The sequence below is a fragment of the Glycine max genome, chromosome 4, assembly GCF_000004515.6.
Source record: "Glycine max cultivar Williams 82 chromosome 4, Glycine_max_v4.0, whole genome shotgun sequence".
NCBI lineage: Eukaryota > Viridiplantae > Streptophyta > Magnoliopsida > Fabales > Fabaceae > Glycine > Glycine max.
Window position 1 is genome coordinate 32,777,985 of NC_016091.4, and position 16,352 is coordinate 32,794,336.

Below are 16,352 nucleotides of genomic sequence, written 5' to 3' on the forward strand. Positions count from 1 at the left end.
ATGTTTCCTCCTCCATCCAAGGTGAAGACTAAAGGTGCACCGAAGAAAGGTCTGAAAAGAAGCGAAAGATCCACAAAGTGTGATCCATCCTATTGGGAGTACGTTGATGCATTTAATTCTTCTCAAAGCAGCAACACCTCAGTGAAACATAGTGCATCGTGTTATGAACCACCGAAACCAACAAGGATCATCCCGATGTTGGATCAGTTTGCACCTTTTATTCGAGGTTTCATCGAGGACGTTGTGGACGTCAAAGTGAACGGTAACTATGGATATCGTTCCATTGCCGCTTTGTTAGGTGTGGGCAAAGAATCTTGGTCGATGGTCCACAACGAATTGATCAAAGAACTTGGCAAATGGTCGCATGACTTTATCAAACTCTTCGGTGGCACAGAGACATTCGAACATGTAAGGATGTCGCTACATGTTGATGGGTTCTCCCAAGTATGTTGTATATGCTAATTTTTTTAAGAAAAACAAAGTTTTAAATTATTTACATGTGTATGTTTATTTGATTCAGGTTGGCGTGGACAAGTGGATGGATATAACGGACATGGGATATGTCATTGCATCTATGTATTGTTGGATTAAGTGGCCTTGGAATAATTAAGAAGGGGGGTCGAATTAATTATTAATGAACCTTTGCTAATTAAAAATCTATCCTTCTTAATGTTACTAGATTCAATTAGGATGTTACTATAATGTTAAGAAAGTAAAGAATAGAAATAGAAACTTAACCAAAAGTAAAAGCGATAATTAAAGTGTACAACGGAAATTAAAGAGTGTAGGGAAGAAGAAGACAAACACAAGAATTTTATACTGGTTCAGCAACAACCCGTGCCTACATCTAGTCCCCAAGCAACCTGCGGTCCTTCAGATTTCTTTTCAACCTTGTAAAAACCTTTACAAGCAAAGATCCACAAGGGATGTACCCTCCCTTGTTCTCTTTGAACAACCAAGTGGATGTACCCTCCACTTGAACTGATCCACGAGAGATGTACCCTCTCTTGTTCTCAGTTACAACAACCCAAGTATATGTATCCTCTACTTGTACCACAAAGGATGTACCCTCCAATGTGTTAAGACAAAGTTCTCAGGCGGTTAGTCCTTTGAAATCTTTTGTTTAAGGGAAAGGGAAGAATCAAAAGAATTCTCAGAATGTGTCTTTTTGAATTCTTTGAAAAGCGAGAAGGGAGACACAAAAGAATTCAGGCGGTTAGTCCTTCATTCTTTTGGAAAAGGGAGAAGAGAGACACAAAAAGAATTCAGGCGATTAATCCTTGTTGAATTCTTTTTGGCAAAGGGAGAAGAGAATGAAAAGATATAGCACACTTTTGTTTTTTGTGAAAGAACAAGGTTTGGAAACCAGAAAACTTAGAAAGCTTTTTGGCAAAGGAAGAAGAAGAAAGATGAGAAGCAAAGGTTTCAAGATTTCTCAAAAGTAGTTCAAGAAATTCTAAAAGTTGTAAGTGTTGTAAGTCATCTTGAAATACAAGTCAAGGTCTTGCTTTTATAGACTCTTCATGTCTGGTCAGGAAAACCATTTGAAGAGTTATAACCTTGAGAAAATCTTTGAGAAAACCATTGGAAGAGTTACATCTCTTAACTTTTTATTCAGAACACGTCACTGGTAATCGATTACCATAACCATGTAATCGATTACACAAAGCATTTTATGAAAAGATGTGACTCTTCACAATTGAATTTGAATTTCAACGTTCAGATACTCTGGTAATCGATTACCAATATATTGTAATCGATTACACCATTTAAAAATCAATTGGAACGTTACAAATTCAGTTTAAAGCTTTTGAAATCAAACTTTGCCAATGGTAATCGATTACAGGTAATTGGTAATCGATTACCAGAGAGTAAAAACTCTGGTAGCTTAGAAAATTTTGAGAAAAACTCTTTTGAAAAACAAAACTGTGCTATGTTTGTTTTTTGAAAAATCTTTTCAATACTTCCCTTGTGAAGTCTTCTTGATTTCTTCTCTTGAATCTTGAATCTTCTTGATTTCTTCTCATGAAACTTGAAATTAATCTTGATCTTGAACTTGTTGACTCAATCTTGAAATCATTCTCTGGGGCTTTTTGTCATCATCAAAACTACTTGATTCATCATCATGAAGCTTGTTTCTACAGGTATAACGTAATCGTTGTATGATTATCCCGACAACAAAGCATGACATTTTTTCCTCTGAGAAGTCAACCACCACCAAATTCTTCTGTGCACCACATGATATGTGTCGGTCACATGTTTGGAAATCATTTTGTTCAGGCACATTGAAGATAATTATTGTAATTTTTACAATTATGCAATGGCTTAGGTCGTTCATTTGATTTGATAATGTTTGTTCACATACAAAATAGGTTTATCTGAAAGAGCATTGTCCTTTACCGCCTGTAGCATTGTTGTGGTCAAGCAATTGTCTTCCTCGGGCAAAGCAGTGGCCAACTGCATATATTGGTAGGATACAACAATACATGAGCCTAATGACAATTAGAAGAGAATATGTGGACCTAAATGAAGACTGAACATTCAGTATTATGGATGCTTAATTGTGAAATGTAATTTGTTGAATAATAATGAATCGTTAGACATTAATTAATTGTTGTGTTATGGACTAAATTTGTTCGTGCATCTAAAATGATCTACGCATGTATGATATGCCGTTATCATAATTGACAACACATAATTTAAAGTCTGAGCATGACACGACAAATGACTTGACAACACGTTGTGATGCATGATAAAGCTTGCGGCCACATTGGTTTACTTGGGAAGATAAACACAAAACATGTTCATGCGTGCGTAATTTTTTTAAAAACAAAGTGAAGCAATCTGTCGGTGGAAATCATCTATATATATCAGACACGGCAAGTCGCTAACAGAATCACACATCTACCTGCTTTCACATTTTCTCCCTATTGTTACAACAAAGTATGACTTCTTAGGAGAAACAAGCAGTCAGACGATTGCCAACTCAAGGTTGGGTTTCATTTTTCCAAATGGATCAATTATTTACAACGATAGTGGGGTTTACTTCCAAAGTTTCACTCCAGTGCCTATTCGAGTACCAAACAGTTGTGACCTTGCAACGCTGAAAAGCATAATACACATCACCCTTAATCTAACCCACGAACAATTTTTGAATGAAATTCACTACCGGTAGCCAGTCACAGAGACAGGTAACAATTTTCTCTTTCAATGTATGCAATTGAAAAATGATGACGATGTCAACACCATGTTAATGTGTAACGATCAATTTTTGTGTGTTGGTTCGATTGAGTTGTTATGCACTGTTGGTAGAACAACAGATGAAATATTAAACTTACTTCAACGCACTATGACCCCTACTCATGACGCGCTCCTGTGTTACAACGGGAGGTAGAACATGCCACCCCAGAACAAATTTGTAGGTTGCGCGTTCACAGGTAAAAATCAAAAGAAATTTGAAATTCCTTTAGGAAGTACCATCGATGAACTGAAGGATTTGATAAAGCAAATTGCACCTAAAGGGATTACCCCTCATGGAATTCACGAATTTCAAATGGTAAGACGGTTGTTTTTTCGGCAACCAAGTTGTTTTGAGTATTCAGATAAAGTTATAAAATATGAAATTAATGAGCTGAAAACCAACGATGAAGTGCTAAAGGTGTTAGTACAGTCTAACTACTGGAAAAAATATGGGCCAATAGAAATTTTAGCTGTTTTTACTAAACATGTTATGGAAATGGAAGTCGACGTGGCTGCCACGTCGCTAAACGACTGAATGCAAGGTTTATTTTTTTGTTTTTCATGTAAGTTTTATATGTTTATAGCGTGTTTGAATTCGATAATAAAATTGAATGGTTCAAATCTAATTTATTTTAATTCTTTGACATTCAAACGTTAGGCATACGTTGAATGGTCCAAATCCAATTTTTGTTTTATTTTGTGGTTGTTTTTTGAGGTGTTATTCGATGGATCCGGTTCACGATATTATATTTTTTGAGTTCTTTGAAATTCAAACATGAGAAATAGCACCCCTCGAATGTCTTAGGCGACTCGCACATAATTTAAAAAAAAAACCCGAACATGGGTACTTAGTCATACTTTCAAGGGTCCAGATCCTATTTTGTTTGATTTTTGGCTTTTTTTCAGGTCTGATTCGATGGAACCGGTTCACGCTTTTATTTTTTTTAGTTCCTTGACGTGTAAACATGAGAAATAGAGCCCCTTGAATTCCCTTAGCTACTGAAAAATAAATTTAAAAAAACACCGAAAAGGGGTACTTAAACATGTTTGAAGGGTCCAGATCCAATTTTTTTATTTTGTGCTTCTTTTTTAAGGGCCTATTCGATGGAACAGGTTGACGATATTATTTTTTTTAGTTCCTTGACGTGAAAACATGAGAAATAGCACCCCTCGAATGCCATTAGCTACTGCAAAATAAATTTTAAAAAAATGCCGAAAAGGGGTACTTAAACATGTTTGAAGGGTCTAGATCCAATTTTTTTTTATTTTGTGCTTCTTTTATGAGGGTCTTTTCGATGGAACCGGTTGACGATATATTTTTTTTTTTTAGTTCCTTAACATGCAAGCATGAGAAACAGAAGCCCTCGAATGCCATTAGCTACTGCAAAATAAGTTTTAAAAAACACCGAAAAGGGGTACTTAAACATGTTTGAAGGGTCCATATCCAAATTCTTTTGATTTTGTGCTTCTTTTTTGAGGACCTATTTGATGAAACCGGTTGACGATATTATTTTTTTGTGTTCCTTGACGTGCAAACATAAGAAATAGCACCCCTCGAATGCCGTTAGCTACTGCAAAATAAATTTTAAAAAACACCAAAAAGGGGTACTTAAACATGTTTGAAGGGTCCAAATCCAATTTTTTTTATTTTGTGCTTCTTTTTTAGGGGCCTATTCGATGAAACCGGTCCACGCTTTTATTTTTATTGAGTTCTTTGATGTGTATACGGTAGAAGTAGCGGCCCTCGAATGTCTTAGGTGACTCGCACATAATTTTAAAAAAACGTCGAACAGTGGTACTTAGGCATATTTTTAACAGTTCAAATCCTATTTTTTGTGCTTTTTAGTTCTAGGCGTAATTAGATTTTATTTTCAGCAATTGATTATGTAAGTCATAAACACTGGATGGAAAATTAAATAATGAAACAAATAATTCACAAAATTTGTATTACCAAACTAATGTAAAAATAACAATAATGTTATCAAATACAAAAATAATACACATCATATGAAAAGCTAATCTATGTGTTGTCTACGTCGCACCCTAAGACTTCCAGCAAAGGCCTCTCCCTTAGCGAGCCACAGGCAATCTTCCATGATGTCATGTAACTTTGTTCCTATAGGCACCATCCTAAGGTTGAGCACACGCTCCAACCTTTCTGTGGTCGCTGAGATCACTTCGCAACCTTCACAAGAAACCTGTGACAATCATAAAAACACAATTATTAGAAAATATCAAATAAAAAATAAATTAGAAAACACTAAATCAAATTAAAATACAACTGAATGTCTAGGCAGATCATCTGCGACTGGAACCTCCAGCACATGTGGCTAGATGTATGCATCCACATCTGGGGCAGCTGGCTGTCTCGGCTCATCGCCTTCCTGGGTCAGCGTGACGAACAAGTGAGACATCTAGAAAAACCAGTCCATGTAGTCCGTTGATACCTGCCAGGGGACAACACAAATCTCACCCACGGGTGCTAAATGGTCCTCAAAATGCATCCACCTCTCGTCATACAACAAAGAAGTAGTAACCGACAGCGGAGAGATGGTCTAGATGTACCCGAATTGCCATAGCACCCGCTCTGGTCGAACGTAGACCACAAGATGACCCCACCTGAGTTGCCCCTGGTAGCATGAAATAAGCTCGAAGCCCCTAACTTCCCGGTGCTCACTGTAGGGCAACCAGGAAACGTCTGTGATCGTCAGAGCATCTAAACGTGCCCTGTACGATGCTCCCTTGATCCCTTTCATGTGCACCTTCGTCGTAAGCCACCTATAGGCACGTGGGGTAGTCTCAGCGTACGCATCATCAATGACGCACTGATGAACACTGGGAAAATACTCATATATCCAACACTACACAAATAAAGTAAACATAAGATAAAAAAAACCTTTAAAATTCATTTTCCAACTTTAACCAGTTTACAAACTTTAAAATTTACCTGTAATAGCGTCAAGTATCCACCCATTTGTCGTGTGGGGGTCTGGGAAGCTTCATTCAGCTGGTCATACATGTGAACCAGGGCGGCAACTCCCCATGCATAGCCCCCAAACTGACCCAAGTCTCGAAAAGCCCCCAGATGCACCACATGAACATGGGTTAAACTCTTATTAGCAAAAAGAGTACAACCCACCAGGTGGAGGAGGTAAGCACATGCCGCTACAATCCAACATCGGGCCTGGCATCTATTCTCATAGACATCACGAAGCCATGACAGTCGCACGTAAGCCCCATGAGCATGTACGGTCTCAGCTCGAGCCTCCTATCTAGATACCTCTAAAAGCTCTATCAACAACAACACGACCTCGTCCATGGCCAGAGGCTCAAACCTGTGTAATGCCCCTGTGATAGGAAGATGGAGGAGACATGCTACATCATCCAGTGTGATCGTCAACTCCCCCACTAGAAGGTGTAAGGTGTTGGACTCCCTATGCCACCTCTCCGCAAATGCGGATATCCATCCAAGATCGCCGACGACCACAGAACACCCGATCAATGGACTTAATTCGGTGCCGGCAACAAGGCCTTCAATCTCAAGCGTTGGACTCCCAATTTTATCAACTTTCCTACCGTGGGAGACAAGCTTCAACTCAGGTCGTTCCTGAGTTGAATAACACAACTGATCGGAGTTGTACCCGAATCAAATAAACATTAAAATGCAGTATCTAGGAAGTGATCCTAGGTCGTCTCCCAGTGAGAAATGATCAAACAAACGTTCATAACATATAATAACAAAACAGTAACGAAATGGTGGGGGGGGGGGGGTTTGTTTGTTTTTTGTAATTTAAACAGCAAGCAAACTTGAATTAAAAAAATAACAGAACTAAAACATGTTGTTTCCCCTTGATTCAAAAGCAAGTCTCTTATCCTAGGTTACGAGAATTTATCCCTAATCAATTCAGCATCTTAATCCAACCCGAAAATAATTTACTAAGCAAAAATTAACACAAGGTTGTCATTATGTGATTAAGCAACACATACACCAATTAATTACTCTCACATGTCCATTAAGCATGAACGTTAATTAAGCACAGAGACAGTTAATCAAGCATTAAGCATGCATGGATTAATATCAGCAACAAATACAGTATAATTGATGAAGGGGAAAAACAAATCAGAATTTAATATTAATAACAAAACCTCAAAGAGAGCTATGCTTAATCCTCAAGAGAAAACAACACTAGAGATTCAGCCTTCCATTAACAGCAGAAACAAAAAGGAAATCAAAGGAAGAAAACGAACTGAAATTAAAAGACAGAAATGAAAACGAAACTGGAATTAAAAGCAGAAAACGAAACTAGAATTTGAAGCAGAAAATGAAAATGGAATTGCTACGTGAACAGTACCATGCACGTGAACAGTAACACCAAAAACTGAAAATGAAACCCTACCATATCTCCATATACGTGAACAGTAGCCGGCCACCTAAAATTCTAGCAGTTGGGCTCACTAAAGGTCACTAGGCCCCAAAGCTTACAAATTTGATTTTTGGGCCCAATAAGGTCTAGTGGCCCAATTATAAAAATACATCCCAAAAATGAAAAAAAAATAAAACTAGATGGCAAATAAAATTTTCTGCTCTCTTCAAGTCCAAGCCGGTTTAGCCCAATTTCGGATCCAAGCCCAATTGCTTATAACTCTCTTGAAATTAAATTAAAACACAGAATTAGTCAAGTAGACCCAAATGATAAAATTGTATAATTAATTGGACAATTAAGGCTAATCAGTAATTAAAATGGTGACAGAAAGGGGTAAGAAATAGGAGAAAATAATGACACATCAAATTCCCCCACACTTAGCCTTTTGCACCCTTGGGCAAAATCAAAAGGCAGAGCAAGGAACAAATCCAAAGACATTAAAGAGAGACAAACAAACACAAAAACATTTACATATTTCTCAATGAATCTCAAGGAATGAAAGGAATGGGCAACATCCAACACGTAAAGAGTTAAAGAATCAAGACAGTCATGAAAATCATCCAAGCACCTCAAACATGGCAAGGTAGTCAATCAGCTCAAGAATTGAATGAAAAGTGATAAAGCCTCACAAGATATGCACTCTATCTCTCTAGTGTCTAGGCTATTGTTTACTCTCAGGGCACCCATGAAAACAAACACCACATAGACTTAGCAAGACTATAAAATTGACAACCAAACACCACAAACACATGCACATGAGGATCAAAAGGTCTTTTAAGGTTGTAATAGGGCTAGGGACAACGTAGAGGAAAGTATGGGATAAGTACCTAAAACCCAAAGGAATAGAGGAGCAATGGGGAATAAGTGGAAATTAAGCAAAATAGTAAACCCAAAACCAAAATTAAAAATTAAGCATAAAAAGTAAACCCAAAACCTCCAATATCAACAAATCAACCAAGTCCTCAAACCAGTCCAAGTCCTCAAAACAAGACCTCATTTATTCAACTTCATTCTTTTTCTATTTTTCTCTTCTTTTTTTTTTTTTGAACATTAGCATTTGAAAGTATTTTGAATATTTGAAAAATAAAGCAACAATTAAGCAATATATGTATATACATCAAGCATGGCAAAAATACATCATCAAGCATGGCAAAAAAAACATATCTTCCAATGAAACATACCCCCCCCCCCCCACACACACACTTATTCCCAAAACAATTCCAAAGCTCCAAAATTCCTTAAGAGCGTGTTTGGATGGAGAAATTTAAAATTCTGATAAATTTTAAATTCTAAGAATTTCAAATACTTCAATTGAAATTCTTTTATTTTCAAATTTTGTGTTTGGATAAAAAAATTAAAATTATGAGAATGAAAAAATGAATGAAAAAAAAAAGATATGGTTGATGTGCTAGTTATACGTATTCCTCTATGCTCACACCCAATCGATATTTTAGGAGTTCAGACGGTGTTTCTTGAAGAAGAAGAATGTAAGAAGAGAATTTCAATTTCTCACCTTTTAGAAGGAAATTGAAATTCCAGATTTTTAGTTGTTTAAAATTCTGTTTTAAAATTCCAAAATTTTAAATTCTTCATAAAAAAACATCCAAACAATGAATTCTAAATTACAGAAATTCAAATTCTCTAATAAATTACTTTCCTCAGTTGAAATTCCCTATCCAAACACACTCTAAGGGTAGGGTGAGATCATGGTTTTTCACTTAAGGCTTGTAATGAGCTTCAAAACAAAGAAAGGGGAACATAGGCTCAAAGGGGCTATCAAAGGAATTAATTCAAGGTAGGCTCATTTGGCTAGAGGCTTATAAGAACAAAATTCCTAAATTATCTCCCAACATGCATGTGAACCAAGAAGTATCAACAAGAGTCAAACCAAGGCTACTGGGCAAGCAATCAATGGGGCAAAACACACCGAATACAATAGATGATGATGGCTCAAAATCTCACCAAGGGTAAATCTATCACTTTCAATTCAACCTTTCAAAACTAACTTGACATGTAGAGAAAACCAAGGATTTCAATTCACAAAATGCCAAGAAACTCCTATTTAAAAAACAATTACTCATTACTTGTACATAACCTAGAATTCAAAGAGAAACATGCAATGTTATACACAAAACATAAAACCAAAATAACAAAATTAACCTAGAAAACCCCAAACAAAGAACAATCTCCCCCCCCCCCCACACTTAAACAACACATTGTCCTTAATGTAGCACAATCATAAGATCAAGAGCAATCAGAACAATCTAAATTTGGACAAGTGCAATAAAAGTAAAGAAGGAGACATAAAAAGAAAACTCCCTAAGTCATGACGGAAGAGAAGTAGGGTGAAGTAAGGAGGTCTCCTCAACCACTACATCCACCAAGGAGGGATTTTTGAGGAATGGTTTCAACCGGTGTCCATTGACCTTGAAGCTCTTATCTGTGGATTCACTTTTGATCTCAACTGTACCATAAGGAAAAACATTAGACACCACAAAAGGACCAATCCACTTTGACCTCAACTTACCACTCATGAGTCCGAGCCTAGAGTTATCAATAAAACTTTCTGTCCAACCACGAAGTCTTTCTTAGCTATCAAGCTGTCATGGAACTTCATGGTCTTCTCCTTGTAGAATTTGGAATTCTCATAGGCTTCTAAACGGATCTCATCTAGCTCACTTAGTTGCAACTTCCTTTCCTCTCCAGCCTGATCAATAGAGAAGTTGCAGGTCTTTACTGCCCAGTAGGATCTATGCTCTATCTCTATAGGAAGATGACATTCCTTGCCAAAGACAACCCGATAAGGAGACATTCCTATGGGTGCTTTATAGGCAGTCCTATGTGCCCAAAGAGCATCATCCAGCCTGGTCCTCCAATCCTTTCTGTTCGGCTGCACAATCTTCTCCAAGATCCTTTTTATCTCCCTATTTGAAATCTCAACCTGCCCATTAGTTTGGGGGTGGTAAGGTGTGGAAATTTTGTGCATGACCCCATACTTTTTGAGTAAGGCATACATGGATCTATTACAAAAATGGGTGTCTTGATCACTAACGATGGCTCTAGGGACTCCAAACCTGCAAAACAGATTAGATCTAACAAAATCCACAACAACCTTAGCATCGTTAGTTCTGGTGGCTTTGGCTCTCATCCATTTTGAAACATAATCAACAGCAAGGAGAATATAAACAAAACCAAAAGAGACAGGGAAAGGCCCCATAAAGTCTATACCCCAGACATCAAACACCTCACAGAACAACATAGGTTGTTGAGGCATTTGCTGTCTCCATGAAAGTGAGCCGCCTGCTCTCTGACAAGGCTCACAAGTGCTATAGATTCTCCACGCATCCTTGAAGATGGTGGACCAATAGAAACTGCAGTCAAGCACCTTGCTAGCTGTCCTCTGTATGCCAAGATGGCCACCTAGTGCGAAAGAATAACAGAATTGCAGGATCGAGTCAATCTCATGGTCTGGAATGCATCTCCTAATAACCTGGTCACTCCACAACTTCCACAAATAGGGGTCATCCCAAATATAATGCTTAGCATCGCTCTTAATTTTATCAATTTGAGCCTTAGATGCTAAGGGAGGAAAAACAGAAGCAACCAAATAATTCACAATATTAGCAAACCAAGGAGTGGGGAAGGAATCAGAAATATTATACAAAATGTACAAATTGTCATCTGGAAAATTATCCCGAATGGGTGAGTCCTCAAATGCACGCTTAATCCTACTCAGGTGGTCAGCCACGAGGTTCTGTGCACCGCTCCGATCACGGATCTCCAAATCAAACTCTTAGAGCCAAAGCATCCACCTATTTGTTTTTTGTAATTTAAACAGCAAGCAAACTTGAATTAAAAAAATAACAAAACTAAAGCATGTTGTTTTCCCTTGATTCAAAAGCAAGTCTCTTATCCTAGGTTACAAGAATTTATCCCTAATCAATTCAACCACTTAATCCAACCCGAAATTAATTTACTAAGCAAAAATTAACACAAGGCTGTCATTATGTGATTAAGCAACACATACACCAATTAATCCCTCTCACATGTCCATTAAGCATGAACGTTAATTAAGCACAGAGACAATTAATCAAGCATTAAGCATGCATGGATTAATATCAGCAACAAATACAGAATAATTGGTGAAGGGGAAAAACTAATCAAAATTTAATATTAATAACAAAATCTCAAAGAGAGCTATGCTTAATCCTCAAGAGAAAACAACACTGGAGATTCAACCTTCCATTAACAGAAGAAATGAAAAGGAAATCAAAGGCAGAAAACGAACTAAAATTAGAAGACAGAAATGAAAACGAAAAGGAAATCAAAAGCAGAAAACGAAACTGGAATTTGAAGCAGAAAATGAAACTGGAATTGCTACGTGAACAGTACCATGCGCGTGCACAGTAACACCGAAAACTGAAAATGAAACCCTACCATATCTACCTCTATGTGAACAGTAACCGGCCACCTAAAACCCTAGCAGTTGGGCTCACTAAAGGTCACTAGGCCGCAAAGCTTACAAATATGATTTTTGGCCCAATAAGGTCTGGTGGCCCAATTACAAAATTACAGCCCAAAAACGAAATAAAATAAAACTGGATGACAAATAAAATTGTATGCTCTCTTCAAGTCCAAGCCGGTTCAGCCCAATTCCGGATCCAAGCCCAATTGCTTATAATTCTCCTGAAATTAAATTAAAACACAGAATTAGTCAAGTAGGCCCAAATGATAAAATTACATAATTAATTTGACAATTAAGGCTAATTAGTAATTAAAATGGTGACAGAAAGGAGTAAGAAATAGCAGAAAATAATGACACATCAACAACATAAATGTTAATTAGACATATGGTTAGCAAACGACGTCAGCACTGATGTGTCACGTGGGCCACCAAGGAATCCCTGGCCATGATCAACAGGTGACCCCTCAACACCATCAGCAGCTACGTCCGTGGCATCTACGTGCACAGTCGTCATGTCCTCGTCCACATGAGGGACATCCTCAGTCACATCAGGAATATCCTTAGTCACCTGAGGAGGAACATCCTCAGTCACTTGAGGAACTTCCTCAGTGACATGAACCTAAACCTATTGCCTATGGGCAGAAGTGGTAGGCCTACGGCGCTGGGGAACATCAACATCATGCTCATCCTGACCCATGCCTCTGCCTGTACCACTACCTAAGGCACAAGGTCCACCTCTTGTTCTAACCATGATCTGAAAATCATGAAGAACAATGTAGTTTTTTGGTCAAATTAACTATTCATATAATTGGTAAATAAGGTTTCTTAGTACTCATTTGGTTGAAAATTTTCTACCTAATGCAACACAAATAGGTATGTCATCCAATTTTGTGTATGTTGGTTTCAGGAGAAATAAAAAAGATAAGTGGTTTTAATAAAACCAGTACTCTCTGGATTCTCTCTTATCTTAGCAATGGCGGTGATTAAGTAACAATAACATGATTGGATTGGGTTTGTGTTTGCGAAAATAAAAATTCAAATGTGGCGTTATGTGGGTGGAATTTGTGATTGCCTAATGTGTATGGGGTGTGTAGGTCTTTGCATCCTGGTCCTGTGAGTTTGCTTCATTGATCCTGTGTAGGTCTTTGCATCCTTGGGTTAGGCTTGATGAGAAGAAACCTTGTCCCTTGGATCGTCTTTGGGAGCCTTATGATTTGTATAAACAAGTGAATGATAGTGTTAGAGATCGGAATTGGGGGTTCTCTTCTTCTATTTGTTGTTCAGAGATTATTTGCTAGCAGTGTACTACTATAGGGTAGAGTTTTTAAGTTGTCTTTTTTGGTTTTAGATCTTGCCTATTATATGGAATGCTAGCTGGAGTGATGAGAATGGGCGTGAGAAAGCAGTGGAGGAAGCCTTGGAAGCATTGAAAATCCTGCAGGAAGTATTGAAAGACAAGAAATCTTTGGAGGACAGAGCATAGGATTGGTAGACATTGCTGCCAATTTCATTGGGTATTGGGTTCCCATATTGCAAGACATTGCAAGGTTGGAGTTGCTCACCATTGAGAAATTTCCCAAGTTATATAAATCGAGTCAAGAGTTTATCAATCACCATGTGATCAACGAGGCCCTCCCTCCTACAAATGAATTGTTTGCTTTCTTCAAAGCTTCTGCTAAAAACTAGAACCGTTTTAAAGGTAGGATTCCTAATAAGTTAGCATGATTTTGTTGGGAAATAATGATAATCTTATTGTGAGTAAAAGATTGTTCTGTTTTAAATTTAATTTACTATGGTATTGGTTGAGGGTATTGGCTATTTTAATTTTAACTAAAAAAAATTGGTGTTCTATGTTGTTGCCTAATTTCTCAACTAAATTGAACCAAGCTGAGAAGTTGCCCGACTGGGTGTGCAGTATAGGATTTTTGGTGCAAGAGGAATGAGTGTTGTGCTTAAACCTTTCTTCATTATTAATGTTCCTATCTCCTCCCATCTCTGGTGTCTGGTGGGAATAAGCCACAGGTCAAACATCATTAGATATTGTATCTGCTCTTTCAGTTATCCTATTGATACATTGTCCACTAGGGGATTAAAAGCATGATCATTTATGGTTGTTCACAAAAGGTTTCTCCAAAGATGAGAAAACACTAGGTGAATACATTGTCCACTAAGTTCCCAAAACATTCTCTTAATAGACAATAATTTCATAATTTGACGTGAACTTTGTGTAGTCTTTTACAGCTTCATTATGTTTTTTAGTCCCATTGAGTCTATTTTTTATTTTCCCTCAAATAAAAATTTATATTTTTTAGTCTTCAAATTAAACAGTTTTTTTAGTCCTCCTCTTAAACAATACCAATACCCAATACAACAGGAACAATCTAAGCAATATAAGCAAAATTATGTTTTCACAAGTAACAAAATACCAATACCAATACAACAGGAACAATCTAAGCAATATAAGCAAAATTATGTTTTCACAAGTTACAAAATACCAATACCATGAAGCATTTCCAAACAATATATGCAATACAAATTTAGATATAATCATGTATAAGTCTAACAACAACATATAAGCAATAAAGGAAAACCTTCATACGGAAGAAGGTTCTTCCGCAAGAAGGAAAACCTTCATATGGAAGAAGGTTCTTCCGCAAGAAGGAAAACCTTCGTACAGAAGAACCTTCTTCCGTATGAAATGCTACTTTCTTACAGAAGAAGGTTCTTCCATATGTTCTTACAGAAGAAGTTATTCCGACATATCATACGAAAGAACCTTCTTCCATATGAGTAAATCCTGTGAAGCCACTTCATACGGAAGAAGGTTTTTCCGTACCAATTTTTTTTTTCTACGGAAGAACCTTCTTCCGTAACAAGCATTTTCACAAATTTTAGCCATACGGAAGAAGGTTCTTCAATATGACAAAAACGCTTCCTCTCCTCCCATGGCTTCTCAGAAAAACGAAGTCTTCTACCCTAATGCCATCTTCCCTAAACTACATCACTAATGACACTACAAGAGGAAGGGAAGTAGTATGAACTAACCTCGACGGTGGAAGAATCTGGCAAAGCCACCAAGCGCGGAGGAAGAAGGAGAAGAACACATGGAGGAAGAGAAGACATGCGCGGAGGAAGTCCAGAAGACGCGGAAGAAGTGATGACGAGGGAGCCTTTTGCTTTTTTAAAATTTATTAAAAGGGAATTTTGACCCATTCGTATAATTGCTGGGTGCACCTAGCAACACCCCTCCTATTAACATTTGCCACATAACAGGAAAAAAATAACTTTCAGAAATTTAAATTGATAGAACTAGTAGCTTGTTTTCTATTCTTAGCTTATTATGTCTTAGAAATAAAATGACCTTGGAGAAAAAAGGAAAGAAAGATTTAACTACATTAAGTAGATTCATCCCAGAGAATGTGTCAATATCTTCAATATAACATATTTGTTTTTGAATTTATCAAGGTTGAATGATAACCAGTTACATACTTCACTCTCAATTCTTAACAATGTCTCTAAGGATGGACATGAGAGCAGTAAATCCAGCCTTATGGTCATCACCTTCTTACATGTTTCTCTTGTTTACATACTTCACTCCGAATATATATGACTTGGCACAGGACCCACAAATAAAATGGCAAACATGCATATTAGATAACAATATAAACCTCCAAGAAAGTGACCTATAATATTTCTAGTACTTATTTGCATTGAACCTCCATCAGTTTGACCAATGAAGCTATACAGCAAAACAAAAAGGAGGTTTGTTTTTCATTGGGTGTTAATGTGTTATGATAAGCTAAGATTGTGATGTATGATAATAATCTCAATTACAAAATCAAAATCCTAAATAAAACAGTAAAAATAGTAATAAACTAAACATGGAATATGAAATTGGTTACAAGAAGAGGAGGTTTACTTGACCAGAAGGGAGGAACACCGAAGAGCAAAATGAACAATATAACCCCAGCACTCCAAATATTAGCTTCGGGTCCATAGCTTCTACGCAGCACCTCAGGAGCAACATAGTACGCACTCCCGAAAAGATCCTTAAACATGTTGCCTATTCTAAAAATGGTTCATTCAAAATCAACATAGGACACAACAAAGTAACAAGGGGAATTAACGAAACAAAACATAACTAACCGGGCTTGAGGAACACAAAGAGACCGAAGTTCATGGCCTTAAGTGGCAAGTTCTCGTCCTTTTTGAGGAACATGAAG

General features: G+C 37.3%; 1 protein-coding gene across 1 annotated transcript; it reads left to right on the top strand.

Annotated features, from left to right (window-relative positions):
- LOC102668511 (uncharacterized) lies at nt 1–462 on the top strand. The gene has a single exon (XM_006579145.1). It carries the CDS (start codon nt 1–3, stop codon nt 460–462), a length of 462 nt encoding a protein of 153 aa, XP_006579208.1.
- The last annotated feature ends 15,890 nt before the right edge of the window (nt 463–16,352 follow it).